General features: G+C 35.6%; 3 protein-coding genes and 1 long non-coding RNA gene across 8 annotated transcripts in view; 2 read left to right on the top strand and 2 right to left on the bottom strand.

The window, feature by feature from the left end:
• Positions 1-7,681, top strand: part of LOC116168411 (cilia- and flagella-associated protein 410) — a 32,404-nt gene extending 24,723 nt beyond the window's left edge. For 4 of the 5 annotated variants that reach the window (XM_031484252.1, XM_031484244.1, XM_031484227.1 and 1 more), the window contains one exon: positions 577-2,453. In XM_031484252.1, the coding sequence (XP_031340112.1) occupies positions 577-687 (111 nt within the window). In that variant the 3' untranslated portion in view covers positions 688-2,453. Of the gene's footprint in view, positions 1-576; positions 2,454-7,579 lie in introns of those variants that run through there. The other variant, XM_031484235.1, reaches the window with a different exon arrangement.
• A 2,560-nt stretch (positions 7,682-10,241) lies between these two features.
• Positions 10,242-15,229, top strand: LOC116178621 (probable methylcrotonoyl-CoA carboxylase beta chain, mitochondrial). Its single transcript, XM_031498174.1, has 8 exons — positions 10,242-10,585; positions 10,633-10,886; positions 10,939-11,179; positions 11,228-11,365; positions 13,019-13,466; positions 13,516-13,650; positions 14,785-14,998; positions 15,081-15,229. The coding sequence occupies exons 1-8, from the start codon at positions 10,469-10,471 to the stop codon at positions 15,196-15,198; spliced, it is 1,665 nt and encodes a 554-aa protein (XP_031354034.1). The 5' UTR covers positions 10,242-10,468; the 3' UTR covers positions 15,199-15,229.
• LOC116178630 (coiled-coil domain-containing protein 86) lies at positions 15,216-15,804 on the bottom strand. The gene is made up of 2 exons (XM_031498185.1): positions 15,652-15,804; positions 15,216-15,606 (listed from the first exon to the last, which is right to left on the bottom strand). Exons 1-2 carry the CDS (start codon positions 15,696-15,698, stop codon positions 15,234-15,236), a joined length of 420 nt encoding a protein of 139 aa, XP_031354045.1. The 5' UTR covers positions 15,699-15,804; the 3' UTR covers positions 15,216-15,233.
• Positions 15,805-16,571: 767 nt separating this feature from the next.
• On the bottom strand, positions 16,572-18,072 carry LOC116181089. The gene is made up of 3 exons (XR_004147202.1): positions 17,273-18,072; positions 16,640-16,994; positions 16,572-16,589 (listed from the first exon to the last, which is right to left on the bottom strand). It is a non-coding gene; the product is annotated as an uncharacterized LOC116181089 (long non-coding RNA).
• Positions 18,073-18,676: the final 604 nt, after the last annotated feature.

Raw genomic sequence — 18,676 nt, 5'->3', positions numbered from 1 at the left:
CGACATCCGGGACATAGGAAATTCCATGTGAAGGAGGTTAATTGACTTTCCTAATTATTTTAGAGGAAAATCTATTTAGGTTATTTGAAGAGCATTAAAATATGCATCTAAAAGAGTAACTTTCGATTTTTTTGATTAACCCTTTAAGGAGATATTGCCAAAAATATTGTGTAGTTTCTCCTTTCTTATCGCCCCGTATTTACAGGGAACAATTGAGGTAAAGGTTGACTGTCAAATGAAGTTGTCATACTGAAAGAGACTGAAGAGAAAGTATGTAAATGTAAAAAGGAGAAATTATAAAATACTTTTGGCAATATCTCATTAAACATCGAAAGTTATTCTTTTCGATGCAGATTTAAATGCTCTTCAAATACCCTAAGTAGATTTTTCCTCTAAAATAATTAGGGAAGCCAATAATTAACCTCCTTTAAATTTCCATGGGATTTCCTATGTCTTGCCTGTCGATGCAACACGCTGTAGAGCTAGTTAATCCATTTTCACTACCACAAGAGACATTCGTGATATATCAGTAAAAGTCAGAGAAAAAATTGTGTCTACTAATAAATGTATTTTCAGAATTCCAACATCTTATCTGCAGTGCTTTGTTTGGTTAAAGAACTAGACTATCCCAGTTTGGAAGTTGTTGAAATGGCTGTCAGGTGTCGTATGGACGAACTAGAAGAATGACATAAATGTGAAGGTAATAATAGTCCGAAAGTGGAAAACTGCGAACTGCCTATTTATTAATACATTTACCTATCCTAAAATGAAGTTTACTATGTAACTGACAATTTACACTAAGGTATATAATAAGAGTGGTTTAAACAAATACCTATATTTGTTCACCGAACTATTTTTCGCTTTATTTATAATGAGTGCTAGGCTCTCTATATTGTACCTGATTTATTTCGCAGTGCTTAGTACGGGAATGTGAGATTTGTAAACTGTAAATAACAATGTAATTGTTACACCTAAGTACGTAAAACCTTCTCGAATTAATCACTAGATTTGGGTATGGAGCACCTCGAGTTATGTTTTTGGCTTGTTTTATGTTATACAATTATAACACAATACAAAAGGTACTTTTAGCGAGCTAACTTAATTAATTAGCTATAACAATCCTATAGTTGGCTCATCCTTAATAATTAAAAATCAATGTCGAACAATGGCAGCAAAGGTTACAATTTTAATGCAGCTCCCTGGATGATTGGAAATTGTTAGCCAAAATATGAATCTACTTTTTTTTGCAAAATTTATTGATGTTAATAAGTCTTATTTTAAAAAAAAAGCAAAATTGGAACTTTATTATCAAAACTGTACAACCATACAGAATGTTTCTTTGGAAGTTGAAAAAGGTACCTAATGAAAAAGTTGGGTGAGATAAATGTGATACGATTTTTGTAGAGTGTACTACATATCTTTATGTTCTTGAACACACATCGGCTAAATGTGAGTCATTTGGTTAAATTAAGAGAAAATTAGTCTGACTAGTTACTTTGTGATGAAACAATTGACAAATAAGTGTTCATTTTTACATAGATGGTGAAAGTTTCGTGTTTGGCACTGTTCTCATAGTGTACTGTGTGTCCTATTTTGGTTGAGACTGTGGTGTATCTCAGCTGTTTTTAAAGATAGACTTGCGGTTTTTGTGACCCTCTGTCAATTTTTTGTGACACTTGTAAGGTCACAAACTGAATCCATCTATCTATGTTTATTTCTGAGATATAGGGTGAAAACGAAAAGTTTGACTTTTTCGGATGTTATCGTATCTTACTGTGATTATTGAAATACATTTCCATAAAAATGAATTGCTGTCGAGTCGGCTTTGGCACAGTGGCGGCGCGTAGTGGTGTGTCTTGGGCGTGCACAATTAAAAAAAGAGCCTATTAAATGGCATAAAAAGCTTATTCATGAGACCTCTAAATACTCCAGGGTTTATTGAATTTTCTCGTTTGTCATGGCTGCGGAGAGCAAGTTCAAAAGCACCACAAAATTTTATACGGTCTATAATTTTGGATAAAACATACCTGTTCTTTTGTATTTCCTATTACGTTTTTCGATACTCAAACGGTATGCACTATTTAACTGTTGCCGTATATCTTGCTTACCTAATAAATTAAATCTCAATTTAGCAGATATATGTTCCTTTGAAGATTGATATTTTTTAATTTTTTCGGATAAATGCACTAACGGCCAGTTGCACAAAAAAAATCCAGGATTATTGTTTAATCCGGTATTAAGACATTTGATTGGCTTTATATTGCAGTAGACAGCCAATCAAATGTCAAAATTTTTGTTTAAACTCAGATTTGGCAAATAATGTAAGATTTCGTTTATAATTCGCGTTCCTGCAACCGGCCGTGAGTTTGTAACGCCATTCTTTGTCCATTCTGATGCCTCATCACCGAGCTCATCACCAAACAACAAACACAGAAAACAATACTATTGTTAAAGGTACAACCGCATAACCACTCAGTTTTTTCATACATGTCTATTTTAAACGATCGTTTATAATCTGTATTTTTCTCATAAGGTTAGAATTTCGTTTCATTTTCTTTATATTATTTTGTACTCTATACCTATTAATCTGTTGTTGTCCTGTAATTGGAAAATGTATTTTTTTCTGTTGGACATTAAATATTATTATTATTATTATAATCCCGACTTCCTTTATTGATTTTCGATATATTTCCAAACTCGGTTTTGGGCGACCCGCATTTTTTATTTTAATTTGATCTTCTAATTTTAGTAGATTAAATTTAATAATTGTCTTTAAATAATGAACGGTAACATCGCAACGTTACTTTTTAAAACCGAAACGATCAACAAGCCCTACTTCATAGTCCGGCGAATACTGTTCACAATGAGAGTGTGCTCTTACTATAGTTTACAACTTGGACCTTCGCGGGGCGCACGGGGAAAGGCGAGGTAGCGTTTGAACGAATCAGAGATCGTAGTTAATTGAGCACTGCACGCGAAGGCGGAATGGGAATAATTCTTATTACACGTTCAGCAGTGTGTCAGTGTACCCGTTAGGTTTTGCATTTCAGATAAGATAAGTGAACCATTTTTATTGAGAGATACAAACGTGCAAGAATGTTAAATACATAAATAGAATTGTTATTGTTTTCGTTTTTTCAATATGATTTTTGGGAGTGCACTTATTGAGAAACCGCCACTGATTTGACGTGTAAATTTTAGAACTGAACATACAAGTTTTATGTGCAGGAGATTTGTATGTTCACGAGTTAAAATTTATGAACTGTATGTACTGATAGAATGATAAACAACTAACAGAAGCAGTCTTTTTCTTTTTTCAGCTTCAGATTTTTCGATAGAGTGCTTTTGTATTATGATATGGTTGAATAAATACATCTACTATAAAACATTAAAACAAGTTGTAAATCAGCATATGCATGATTAAAGCGCATTTTTGGTAATGCAGGTCAGTATTTTATTAGCGAAGTTTAAAATGATCGATCTCACAAGTAATTTTGGCTGCGTTAAATAATTAATTTTATTTAATTTCAATTGACGGTACGTCTTCATTTTGTAAAACAAATCACAAAGTAAATAATAAGTTTTTATACTAGTAGCGCTATCTAACGGTAAAATTATAGCACCTCCGAAACCCATATCGAAATTATTTTCTTCAATTATCGATCTCACAAGTAATCTAACTCAAAATAGACTAGTGCCTGCACATCTACACTATAGCAGAAAGCTTTTAGTGAAAATTTGAAGTCTCTAGCTATTGTAGTTGTGGAGATCTAACGCGGACAGCCGGCCTGCCAGCAATAACGAATATAATAGCGTATTTTTTTCAAAAATGCGCTAAAAATAGCTTACAACAGGGTGTTTTTTTTCTAGATCCAAAGTTACAAAACTTCATATTAAAAAATCTTACTTTTTTAAATGGAACATCCTGTATATTTTTCTGTCATCTTTTAGCTCCTCCAAAAACCTTCAACTTTTAATAATAATGTCCTATACTTAACTCTGATAGTTTTCGGAACATCTTGGTTTTCCTGGTTTTTATATTCTAATCTTAAATAAGTTATATGTAATTTACATAATAGTGAGGTGGCCATGCAAACAAAAGGCAATTTTTATCTGCCTCGTTCAAAGCTAAAATCATATTTATTAATTCATTTTTCTAATAATTCATTTAAGTCTATAAAAACTGGAGAATAAATTTGATAGTAAAAACATAAACAAATATCTTGGTTTTTCTACTTTTTATATTTTAATCTCAAATAAGTTCTAATTTACATAATAACGAGGTGGATATGAAAAAAAAATTAAACTAATATCACTGACTGGATGACATTAGGAGTAAAATTAAATTTGCTTTGTAGTCAAATGTTTTTACTTAATTTCCAGTTTTTGTACTTAAAATAAATTGTTTGAAAAATAAATTAATCGATATGATTTTCGTTTTGGCCGAGATAGATAAAAAACTACCAGAAATAGGTATAGGACATGATTATCAAAAGTTGAAGGTTTTTGGAGGAGCTAAATGACGACAGAAAAATATACAGGGTGTTCCATTTTAAAATAGTGAGATTTTTAATATGAAATTTTGCAACTTTGGACCTACCAAAAAACACCCTGTAAGCTATATTTTTAATATGTCATAGTAGATGTATTTATTTGACTTTTACTTAACCCAGGAGAAAAGATATAAAACCTGAAATCAAAATTTAAGTAATAATTTTGACAATATACATATACTGATGCTTGCAAATGCCCAATTTTTCTTAAAAATCGAATTACCTTTAAAACTACTAGCTTTTCGGATATTAACCAAATAATTAAAAAGACGTACAATTACACGTAGAATTCAAAAATGCATTCAAATACAAGGGGTTCTATTTAAAAAAATGTACCATTTGGGCGCCCTACTTTGTATAATTCCAAATATTTTTAAAATGTGGAGAATATTCAACCATATCAATACAAAAGCACTCTATAGAAAAATCTTATCTTCAAGGTATTGTCACTCCGCGCAATCGTTGACTCACCCTGTACTAAGTGTTACCATAACTGCAAAAGTAAAGCAAAAACACCAATAAACCACAATAATATATTAAAATCTTACCTTTAGGTTTTAATATATTGGGCCGTATGAATAAAAGTAAGCAAATGCTTATACTTGCAAAATTCAAAGTAAATACTCATAACTACCCCTTCATACTGGTCTCTTTAGCATGGTTTAGCAGTACTGCACTGCGTCCTGTCCTTCTGCTTAGAAGCGCTGCTAAGTCGCCCAGTGCGAAGGAGCACTTACGAGTATTTACTTTGAATTTTGCAAGTATAAGCATTTGCTTATTTTTATTCATACGGGCCATTATTGCGGTTTATTGCTGTTTTTGTTTTGTTCAACACCCACAAGTAGTTTCAGTGCTTGCTGTTGCCATACCTAATCCATTTGAACAAAGTGTTGGTTGGTATGTACTGGTTTCGTGTAAATGGTTCTTTTTATAAATGAACCTGTGTTCATTGTTACCTTTTTTAAACAATATTTGCTCCCATGCAATGGCAAATTTCCTCTCCATCCACAAAAAGTGCACCATCTGGTCTTTGGACATATTGTCATTACTGATGAACTGACTTTTCTAGTTTAGCTCCGAAAGATCTTGCGGATCTTTGTAGGTTTACTCATCTAGGTAGGTGCCCACTTTCTCAAACCAATTCTTCAATTTGGATAAGTACCTAAGATATTGTTACTGAAGCTCTGGATATACCTAGTTACATTTTGGGACTTAGGTAAAATTATGTTTTCCATCTCGGAGTTTCTAAATTCAAATCGTCAACAGTTTATTTTAACTGGCTACACCAAATTTTTTTGCCGCACATGATTTTCGGACACCTTGTCTGCGTTAATGATTAGCCTCAAAATAACAGAACATCTGCCCTTTTGTTGCCAGCATCTTGATTAATAAAATACCCATAAAACTAATAACTGACATCATGTATACCACACATCTACCTTTAGATAAAGTAACCCAACGATTTTTTATAGTACCTAATGCATTATAGCCCAGTCGAATTTATTCAAAGATCACTAGTCAAAACGAATTTTCTCTGAAAAGCAACTGAATAGAGAATAGAATTACACTTGGTTTGAGATCCATCTTCCGTAGAACTGAAACAGAAGATTCAAATGTCTAGTTTATGTGATATACATAGTTAGCATGTGTATATTGTTATTTATTGTTGATACTTAAATAGTGATTAAATATATAATTGGTAAATATATGTTTGCTAAATCCCCTTGAGAAGTAGTTTAACTTCCTTACATGTTTGTTGATTATCACAGTAATTTATTAGAATATTTCAACGAGTTAAAAGAATGTACAGTTTCTAAATCTAACCTTATCTAGGCCGTGGAAGTTTTATAACGAATTGTGTGTTCCGCTTCACAACAATTTCAACTTTGCTGACGTTGATCAGCATTTAAATTTAAAACGAGCCAAAGAAAACAGTATTGTAACCTGTGCCAAACAATGAGCAGACCATAATAAAATTATTCAACAATTCAAATTACAGTGCTCAGTTTTGGTGGTAGCAGCAACAATGTACAGTGTAACCATTTATATGTTTAATTTACAATCTTGTCATGATGTTGTGCGTTTAGTGTTTTAACATAGCTTATGTGTGCTAGATCAGTGAAGAAATTATTAGCTAATTTCGTACATATCAAAAAGCTAAAGCTAAGCTAAATTTGTGCTGTTTCTCCCTTACCCGATCGTACCATTTAGTTTTAAAGAGCGTGAATCTCATAATGCATCTCTAATGATCTAACTTCTGCATGATTTGCAACAACTTAATCTGTTTATATTGTACTTTAACATGAATTTAACTTCAGTATTTAATCTAGTCCTACAATTATTTAAGGTAATTTTTAATGTTCTTATATCTTGCCTGTGCTGTTATTTAATGATTACTTAAGTTAAGCTATTTGTACAGAAATGTTTGTATATCTTGATCGAATCAGAAATGTTGAAACTGTTTTTCCAGGCATAAGCAGTATGGTAAGAGATTAAGCAGCGATGATGTATAGTATATAAATTACTTAAGTTGTTTATTTGACAAGAGTTAGTTCTTTTAGTATTTATGCTATTGCAATATTTAGGCTAAACAGATTAAAAACTAATAGTGAAATAGATTAAAAAAGTTACTATTAAACTAATAACGTCCAAGGCATCTGAGTATTAGTAATGTGTGGTGTTGGATTTTTACTATTTACGAATGGTCACGTATCTAACTATTAGGGGGAGAGATTATAATTTAGTGTTTGTTTAAAGAATTTGGTAGACTAAACCTAATGCCGGGGCCAAATATTTCACTGTTCAACCCTTTTCAAACAGTGCAATATCGGGAAGAATTAAACTGAACATATCTCTTCCTAATTGAATATTAAAGATACAACACTTTAAAGATTTGTTTTGTTAATAACTGGCTTTATACTAAGTCCATTAAATGATAATAAATTTTACGTTTGTTTGTACACATTTATACCACTAAATTCAATAAAATTGATTATTATTATGATGACTCCTAACTCCTACCTTAGGGGCCTACCGGTTGAGGAAATCTGGATTATGATAGGATGGTGGACAGGGCCCCAAATTCGGGCCCTTTCGCTTCCCATTCAACCCCTCGATGCCACTCGAACCATCCCACACGTGAGATGAACCTAAGGATGCTGGAAGGGGAGGCGGCTCTCGTCGTCTGTGTAACATCCTTTCCAAGATGGTGAGTCAACCAAACCCATGTTTAGCTTGCAGTGTCGAGAAAGTATACCCATGAGTAACCTCAGGTTCTTTGTTGATAGCTCTGTGCAAAAACGCGCCAAGCTATGAGATGCCGCTTTGAAGGCTTCTCTCACATGGTAATAATTTAACATCAATGCTCCATCTAGCCATCTGCTGGGTTTGGGTGTCTTGAGTTATTAAGTTGTTTACAGTTACAGGTGAAAGTGGAAGAGCCAACTCTGGACCATAAAGCACCTGTCTTGAGGCCAGTTGATCTAGCTCATTCACTTCCATTCCAGCATTCTCTTTGACCCATGCAAGCTGAAGGGTGTTGTTGCTGGCTACTTGCTCTAGTACATGGTGACATTGGGAAACCAACCTAGAGTATAATTTTACAGTGACAGAAAGTGCCTGCAGAGCAGCCTTGCTGTCACTGGAGATTGTGATCGTTTTATTCTTTGTTATGCATAATAAGTATTCTTGCACTGAGGGTTATAGTCCTACCAACTCAACTGGAATATAGTAGAAAGTTTGCCTAGTGGTTGGGTGATATGGAAGTTCAGTTCTTTAGAGTAAATAACAGCGTCTGTTCCTGTGCAGTCTGATCGCCCTTCTAGGATAGGCAATCGCTTTATCATCTCACAGAATTCGAGAATGGCCCACCTCAGTACCTCTGCATTCAACAAACCCTTATTTTTCAGACGCAAGACTGCTAGTGTGGCCTACTCTCCCCCGTGGAGGCAGACCCAGCCTCCATGACGGCTATGTGAGTTGTTCTCATCGTCCCATGCAAACAAGGCACGCAAGTCTTTGCACGTCGTTAAGAAGTTGTGGTTGTGGATAGTTTGATTCTAGGCCACCAGACAATTGCTCCATAGCAAAACATAGTATTGTCACGGCAGTGTACAGCCACTTTGAGCTGTATATGTTTGCTTCATAATTCAGTTTTTTGTCAAAAGTGATTCCTAGATATTTCACTCACTCAAAATTGGAGGTGTTCTTGGAATAGCAGGGAAGTTCGAAAACCATCTACCTTTCTTTTTCTTGTGACGATTACTTTAGTTCTAACTTCACAATTTCTTTTTCTTTTATGAATATAGCACCCGGTATAATCACTTGTGTGAGGTGCTCTGCAATTCACACATTTAGGTGGGTCTGCGCACCTTTTGACAATCCAAGCATTTGTATCTCGCTTTAATTCTTTGTATTTCAAACAGGGATAAGATTTGGTAGCCGTCAACGTCGATCTTGATATGGTATTTCTCGCTGTTGGTTCGTTTTGTTTGTTCTACGTTTGATTCTTACTTTTTGGACTGTCTTTCTTTATGCCTCTTCCTTTTCCGCGTTACTTCTAATGTCTCTTCTTCTTCGTCTGACATCCTCTGTTGTGCTTCGGTTCAGTCCACTTCAACACCTTTCTTTTCTAGAGTGGAAAAGAACGAGGTAGGTGCCCCCCCCCCCCGAATCCTTGAGCGATCCGGGATGGGATCGAGTGAGGATCAAGCCCTGTACCCACCTAGGATATAATTTCCTTATTGGTTTGTCCATCCATTTGTGTTTTTTATGTCCCTTTGTCGCAGGGACCACATTTTTTTTAATTTTTTTATTTATTATCCCTCTCTTGTTCTGGGCCCTCAACAGGCTTGCGCCCAATTACAGAATGACCCGCATAATGCTTTTTAGAGGTGCCTCTGCAGAAGGTCTTAAGTTCTTCTATACTACTTCGGTATTTACCTTACGAATTAGGAAAACTGCAGGAAAACCTAATTCGGAGTAGCCGGCAGAATGCTCGAAACAGGTCTGAGGTAATCATCTCTGCCACAGATGAAAAATTCACCTCAACCCAGGTTCGAACACCCAACCTCCGGATTGATAGTCCAACGCTCTACCACTGAACCATAAATGCCTCTTTAGGTGAAGTAACGGGTGTTAATGGCTCACTCACGCAAAACCATGCATCTCCTCGGCACGCTCACACCTTAGGATTTCAGGATAAAGAGATGAACAAATGACAAATGGAACCGGGATGGTAAGTTTAGGAGCGGAAGATCCTGGTAGGAGGATAACGAGTAATTACCAAGTCCTATCTCTTCTGCTCTCTTCCTCCATCCTCTGTCCGTTCTCTATCTTATGTCCTCTGCTCCCTGTCCTCAATCCTCCTTCCCCTGTCCTCTTCCATACTCGTCCCCTGCCCTGTGCCCTTGTTCCTAATATGAAATCTCAAGAAATGCGTTGCCCCGGTATATCTGGCGACTGTTACCAAATAAAATTTTAGTAAGCAAATGTATCTTACTGAAAGATTTTCAAAGATAATCTTTGATTTGAAAAACTCGGTAATACGTATTACGTATAAATAATAAGGATGAACAATTGCTTAACACGTCTGAATTTGGGACATACCTTACATCGAGTCCTCGAGAGTCATTAATTTTATCAGTGGGTGTATATTAATACCTACGAACTACGAATGATCTTATTTAACCTCAAATTTCATCTTTTAATTTATTCCAAACCAACTTTATTTTAATATTTTACATGATTGTTTTAATTCTATACTCCTGCTTGTGTATTTTTACGTAACGAATGGCAAATAAAAGTGCTTTTATGTTATCTCTATGTATGTTCAAAGTCCATTTTACGCACAAGATAAAGGTCCTTGCTTCGACCACATTCCTTTAAACTTCAGCGCCTGAAAGGATCATCAAAAAATGCTGAAAATAATTCGCAACATTTTAATTAAGCAGAAGCATCATCAGCATTCTATACGTTGCTATGCCGCTAACACTATTAAATCTCAATACAATGTCGAATCACCAAACTACAAGGTAACGAATTGTAGATATGAGACTTACGGAACCAACATTTTATGTAGAAAAATTACGAACACATGTCCAATTTGGTTAAAACTTTACAAGACAGAACCAAATCTATTTTACAAGGTGGCGGAGTAAACGCGGTCAAAAAGCACACATCTAAGGGAAAACTTTTAGTTAGGGATAGAATTAATCTACTTTTGGATAAAAATTCCGCATTTTTAGAGCTGTCGCCTTTTGCTGGCTTCGAAATGTATGGAGATGATGTAATAAATGCCGGCGGAATTGTTACAGGGATTGGAAAAGTTTACGGGTAAGTACGTGTCTACAAAGTAACATTTAATGATGTTAATCTCTAATTGTAGTATTGATTGTATGATTGTCGCGAATGATGCTACCGTAAAAGGCGGCACTTACTATCCAGTAACTGTGAAAAAGCATTTACGTGCACAAGAAATTGCCCAAGAGAATAGATTACCATGTATTTACTTAGTGGATAGCGGCGGTGCCAATCTACCAAATCAAGCTGAAGTGTTTCCCGATAAAAATCATTTTGGCAGAATATTTTATAATCAAGCAAACATGTCTTCTCAAAGTATAGCACAGGTATTTCAATTTATAACACTATAACCATACTGGAAGAATTGATTTTAGGTGGCTGTGGTATTAGGATCGTGCACAGCAGGAGGCGCTTACGTACCGGCAATGGCAGATGAATCTATCATTGTAAAACAGCAAGGTACAATATTCTTGGCTGGGCCACCATTGGTGAAAGCAGCTACAGGTGAACAGGTAATTACGTATGAGATGCTGGATCGTTCGGTCTAGCTCTAGGGCCAAGGGTATCTGGTCTAGAAGCACAAATGGAACCTTGATAAATTGAAAGAGAAGTTTATAACATAAAAAGCTTTCCGAAGTCTCTTACAAGAAGTACACAAAATGCATCGTTAATTAGCCGGACCTCCTCCAGTCCAGAAGGCTGAAGGTCCTGGACACGGTAACCTTAGACTAAAGTTGTATGTCGAGATGAATGCGGTTAAGTATTGTTATCACTTTGGCATCTACTTGTGTAAGGGCGAAAAGGTTAATTACACTCAAAAAAGGCAGATTCATACACAAAGAATTGAAGTCGCTAATCAATCCAAATGAGTTTAAACAAACAAATGGAAATTAATAACTAGCCAATCTCGAACAAATGAAAATTGTAAGCAAATAACACCAAATTCAAGAATCACTTTACCCTTAATTACAAACAGCTGAAGGCGACATAATTTAAGTAATTCAATTACAATTAAGTACATTACCTTTTTGCAAATGGACAATGGCACAAATTAGAACAAATGGAACTCAATGGATGCAGAAAGCAAAGTGACCTCAAACACAAAACCGCTAAAAAAGCCCACTTGACAAAGCTAATTCAACGCACCATTTCCTTCCTCTACAAACTTAACATTGTTTTAAAATGCCGACATTGAAAATTATTATATTGTTAAACAGTAAATCCCATTGTTTCACGTGCAAATACTTTCGAACGGTGTCTCTGAGAAGCTTCTTTTCAAAATGCAACAAGTCCATCTTTCAAAATTGCAAGTCGACCCTTATTATCAATCATAATAATCAAAGTGATTGACATAGATTGTGTAAAATGCCATATTTTAATACGCAACACCCCGAGGCCTACAATACTTATAGGCCGGAGTGCTTGAAAAAGTCACGTGACCTTAAGAGTCAGTTCGGGACACATTAAATACATTACGGCTTATGGAAAATCCGCACGCGGCTCCACTATTTATTTTTTACTCCGGATTCGTTTAACATAGAGCCACGAAATTTCAATGAGAGCTTGCCAATTGTACATGGAATTGAATTGTAGTGTTTGTTAATTTTTAATATAACACTGGGAATAATTAATTTTAAGGTTTAAAGTCTTTGAATATAAAACGACGATAGTAAATCCGTGTTTTTCTATACTTCCACTGTCATATTTCTGTTTCAAGAACGATAATTGTTTCGGTGCCTTAAACTATGGAATGATATGCGCCTCCAATTATGCGTATATAATGCCTTATCTGGTATTAGTGTAGATTTAACAGGGCCTACAAAATCGCGCAATAATTATCCGCGCAGAGCAAAATTCACCATGCGAGAAACTTTTTTGTTGTTGGTACAATTGCATCACATATATCGAATAAATAACAATTGTTAAGATATTTACCTTGTTGCATTTTGAAAAGAAGCTCCTGACGATAAACTAACGGTACTTGTCGTTTGAACGGTGTCTGTATATACGCCAACAGGACTGGTCATTTGAAATTTCACATGGCAGATTAGGCTGCTACCACCCTCAATGTCCTTCGTTCGTCTCACGACTGATATTGTTAGGTGTCTACTCAAAAAGAGACCCAAAATGTGCCAGAAATTTGATTTACAACTACCATGTTTCAGGTGACTGCTGAAGAATTAGGAGGTGCGGATTTGCACTGTTCCACATCCGGTGTGACAGATCATTATGCAATCAACGACGAGCATGGAATCTTCCTGGCGCGACAAGTAATAAAAAATCTTAATAAACAACCTGTTCAGTTCGAATCACATTTTGAACCGCCAAAATATGATCCAGAGGAATTGTATGGGATAATCGACTCTGATATTCGTAAACCGTACGATATTCGAGAGGTTATCGCACGGGTATTTGACGGATCGGAATTTGACGAGTTCAAGAAAAAGTACGGGGAAACATTAGTTTGTGGATTTGCCTCACTATACGGGAAAACCGTAGGTGTTATAGGAAATAATGGAGTTTTGTTTTCTGAAAGTGCATTGAAAGGATGTCACTTTGTTCAGTTATGCACACAACGTAACATACCATTGATATTCCTTCAAAACATAACAGGTAAGTCGTGTTGGCTTGTAACAAATAAATTATAAACTTGAAAGTGTAGGTTTCATGGTTGGAAGGCAAGCTGAAGCGGGCGGAATTGCTAAAAATGGAGCTAAACTGGTAACTGCAGTCGCATGTGCAAGTGTTCCCAAGATCACACTCTTAATTGGAGCTTCTTACGGTGCTGGAAACTATGGTAATTTTAATTAAAATGGCGCCTTCTAATGCACTTATCCATGATTAATAATGAAAATATTCTATGTGAAAGGTGTGGGAAAAATTTGTGATAATGCAGTGTGTTCTAAAAGATGCAATGAATCTTTTGAGTTCAAAATACCATGCACCACGCATTCAAACTGTGATGTAGGATTTTTTAAAATATGCAGTTTGGACGTGATTATTATATTTAACAGACAGAATATAAACAGTAATTGACGCCACAAACGAAGGTAATTTAATCAATGATCTCTAAAATATTACAAATAGGTCGCTGTAATCTATAGATCTGTTGTGTCAATGTTTGAATTTAAATTGATTTTTAGTAAAAGAGGATCAACACACAGTCAGAGAAAGTATTAATTTCAAAACAGGCGTCCGCAGAAAACAGCTATAATCGTTAAGTGAATAACAAGCAAATGTTTATACCGTATCACAATTCCATTGTATCAAAAACTGGTATGTAATCAAACGTTATATCAAGGAGTTGACGAAAAATAAAAATTGACCTTTGAACTTCGGGTCGCAACCTTGAGAGCTCGAAAGGGCGCGTTCGGCCTTTTCTGTAACAGAAAACAACACAAACAGCCAAATAAGAGGAATAGTTAATAGCCCTCTATTCACAATCTGATGGTTAATGATGGAAAGAATGAATCTGGCCATGAGAAAATATTTGTCAAAGGTTGTTTCAGATCATTAACCAGTATTTGCATTTGTTTGTAATGGTGCGAAAACATTGCAAGCTGCAAGAATCTTAACAAGGTGGCGATATACCGAAATTACCTAAACCTTGGAAAGCTGCCAAGATTTGAGATAAAAACAGGAATTCTAATGCAAAGAGTTTAGAATCGAGTTAAATCATCGGAACTGCACATTTAACAATTTCAATATAACTCAATTCTTCCTTTTCCAATTTAAGCTTTTATTTATCGTGAAAATCCAAAAAATATGGTAACTTCAAAAAAGAACACACTGTATATAAAGGTATTTTATATGTGACAACTTTATTTCTAAGCTTAAAATCAGGGGAAATGTGGGAATTATACAAGGTTATTTTATTTGGAATTATACACCTTCCAGACATGAAAGGTAATTACTTAGAGCGTAATTGTAGGTATGTGTGGCCGAGCATACTCTCCAAGGTTCTTATACATGTGGCCAAATGCAAAAATTGCAGTAATGGGCGGACCACAGGCGGCAGGGGTATTATCTCAAGTTGCAATGGCTTCGCGTCGTCAACAGTGGGCACAAGACAAGATTGATGAATTTGAAAAGCCAATTATAGATCAATTTGAATACGAGTCTTCACCTTACTACAGTAGTGCAAGGTAATGTACACGAGTACAAAGGTGGTATAAAAAAGATTGTAATGTATTGTCAGAATTAGTATCTAATAGATGAATTTTACAGATTATGGGACGATGGTATTATCGACCCGAAAGACACACGGAGAGTTTTAGGATTGAGTTTGGCAGCTACACTAAACAGCAATGAAGTACCAACGAAATTTGGAATTTTCAGGATGTGATAAAATGTGAAATAAAATTTAATCAAACATAGAGATTATTTATTCAGTTCGCTAATATCACGTTTCTGTATGCTACGTAATTGTTTTTTCTTCATACGCTTAATTTTGTTAGGATTTTTAATGACTTGTACAATTTCTGCTTTTCTACTGTTCTCTTCCCGTTTCTTTAAGTTCTCTCGTCTTCTTTGTTTTTTCTGTTCCTTCTCTTCCTCTTTTTGTGCTTTAATAGATCTTGACGCTTCTTTTGTACGTTTTAGATCTTCACGAAGTAATTGCTTTTGTTGAAACGAATTACGAATGCCCTTTGTTTTTATGATTGAAGAAAAACGTGTCTTTGTAGTTTTCCATATACGACCTGATTTGGGTTTACCTCTTGGAATATCGGTGGTAACGATTTTTGAAGGTTTCCTAAAAATCACTTGGTTAAGTATTGACTTTGGCATGCCAAGCTACCTTTTATTGCTATTCATATCTTCAGAAGTGGCGGTTTTCTTCACCATCTTACAAAATTTTGTAGTAATGTGCAAAATATAGTTAACCTTAAAAAAACGTGTATATATCGGTACATATGATCTACACTGCGAAATTATAACTACTATTAATTAATAAAAGCACCTACCAGTGGCGCATCTAGATCTTTTATCACAGGGGTAGAAGAAATTGACCTTTTAGATTTATATACGATTACGACCTTTTATTAATTATGCACAAGGCGTCCTAGCTACAAATGTAAATTGGTAAACTTGTATATATAAAACTTGACATATTTTTTAACAAGAGCTAACAAGTTTAAAATTTGAAAATTTGCCATGAACTTATTTAGGATTCTGCGTTATGTACTCCAAAACGACAATTCATGGCTATGACGAGATATTTCCAAGATCGCACTGCCTTTTTGTAAATAAACCGAGTGTCCATGATTCGTTTGGGAACCACCCCCAAAAAAGTGGTGACATTTTCATTTCTTCTTTAATTTTTTTCTCAGCAAGTTGGAAAGACTGGTAGCACGTCTTGGATAAGTTTTCGGGTATTACCTTTCCAAATTTTTTTCAAAGTTCCTACCACGAGAGGGCACAAGGTTGGGATGAAAAACAATCAGTTTGTAAACAGTATTCCCTACTAGTTTCTGGTCGATTGTAAATAGTTATTACTGGTCTCATTCACGAAATGGATAATTGTCATATCACAACACAGGTTTATTTTTCAAATATAAGACAACAACTCAAGTATTAAACAAAATTTATTTCAAATTACGTGTCCACTAAGAAGCTACAAGTTAGGTAAATCAACAGATCACACAGGACTACTATACAACATAATATAAAAATTGTGGGCTGGCTATATACAGCAGGCTTCTACTTCATCATTTTGTATCTTTATTTTGGAACTTGCTATAAACAATCACATGAATTAAAAAGAAGCAAATTATAAAAATATTTACCTCTATAAATACCACAAGAGGTGGAGAGTGAAGATATGACAGTAATGGGGCCGGGTTAGGATCCCAGAGCCTGTGGCGTTTTTCTTGGTCAACTCAGTCGATTTCATGGAGTAATAATAGGTGACTCTGAGCAGCGCAATTTTTGTCGGCTGTTCCTCACTTATCCGTAATCCATTGCCACAAGTTCTGACAAGAGGCGATTATCCAGGTCGCATTTAATAGTAGCAAAGTTTGCTGTAATAAATTACTGGTCCCTTAATGACATACTTCTCGTACGTCATGTGGGTGCCGAATACGAATGGTTAAATTATGATAACTTGTCCAACCAATTAAATCTTAAACACACATAAATCATCTGCAAAGAAAATGAAATGTTACACTACAGCAAAATACTTAATTAAAAATTGTAAGTTACGTTTCTTTAAACATCAGAAATTTATCTGCGTCTATTGTATCATAACTCACTGATCTACTTCCAACCACATCGATTTGACAAAGAAATCAAAACGATACTTGTAAGAAGATTGTAATAAAAGTATGTGTAAACAATCTCTCCTTGCAACTGCAACGATCATAAAGCATTGTTAAATGAAGTTAGTTTGAAGACAATAGTAGGTACAATTTACAATATACCTTACAACACCGGCTATGCACATTTGTTGTTATAATCATAGTCGTTTTCACTTCACGTGTGCAACTGAACGTATCATAAATAAAACACCTTTATTTATTGAACGAATCCAAATGAAAAACACAAATCGCATGGCGTGGCAGAACGGAAATAGACTGCGAGTCGGTCTGTGACGGAAACAGAAACGCGGCGCGGTTATGTCTATGAACGCGGTGGCATAAGTGGCTACGTTACCCCAACTATAGCGCGTTCAACTATCTGCAACTATCCATATGTTGTACTGGTTCATCGGATTTCTGATGACATGATCTAAGATTAATGTAACAATTTGATTAATTTAAATGATGCTTATTCAGGCACCGATTTCCACAGGTGTATGTAGCGTTCGTGTCGTAGAGCGACGTTTAAGAACCAGGATTCTCATGTATAGGCCTAATATATGCTATGTAAACATTGTCGGGTTGGACGTTGAGGTTTAGATCCAGTCCAGAAGTGAATACGGGTAGTTTTATTACTAATCCGATGTTCATTTCAATTCATTTTAATTAATCTGGTCGGTTCCCTCATGGTACAATAAGACAGGTTTCCTTAGGGTTATACACAAAACGAGTTTGCGTAGGTGACAGTTCACATATATTAGATTTATTGCGTACTTCGTTTATTTTTATAAAAGATGATGTAATATTCTAGAGATAAGGATGCATTTTTAATCGGAAAAAACTGTTTGTTTTCGTAGAAAATTGTGTATCTTAGATAAGATAATTTCGCGTAAAATCTGTCTACGTGACTGAAGATAGCGTTCCGTAGCGAAGCGTTAATTGGTCTTCACGTTACCACACTGAGGTAATTGACGGTATGCGTCAACTCGCCACCGACTGACTCGCCAACGAGACAACTCGCCAACGCGACTACTCGCCAATGGGACAACTCGCCAACGAGGCAACTCACCACCGCGACAACTCACCAATGCGACAACTCGCCAACGAAATATTTTTCCCTGTTTAATGTGTCGTTCAAATAACGATGTGATTGTCAAATTTTCTGTTCAAATAATAATTTACAGAAGTTGTCGTTATATCAAAATGCAGTAATAGAAACAGGTAATGGCGGTTGGGTGTTCATTCAAATATTGACTACAATTTTTCGATAAACTTTGTTTTGAAATTAGGGAAATTGACTATTGCATTTGTATGACGCATTAAACTGGAAAAAATATTTCGTTGGCGAGTTGTCGCAGTGGCGAGTCGTCCGTTGGCGAGTTGTTGCGGTGGCGAGTTGTCCCGTTGGCGAGTTGTCGCGTTGGCGAGTTGTCCCGTTGGCGAGTTGTCGCGTTGGCGAGTTGTCCCGTTGGCGAGTCAGTCGGTGGCGAGTTGACCGTGTCCCGGTAATTGGATGAACAATTTCGA

The sequence above is a fragment of the Photinus pyralis genome, unplaced genomic scaffold (assembly GCF_008802855.1).
Source record: "Photinus pyralis isolate 1611_PpyrPB1 unplaced genomic scaffold, Ppyr1.3 Ppyr1.4_LG1, whole genome shotgun sequence".
Taxonomy (NCBI): domain Eukaryota; kingdom Metazoa; phylum Arthropoda; class Insecta; order Coleoptera; family Lampyridae; genus Photinus; species Photinus pyralis.
This window is presented reverse-complemented; position numbering and strand designations above follow the sequence as displayed.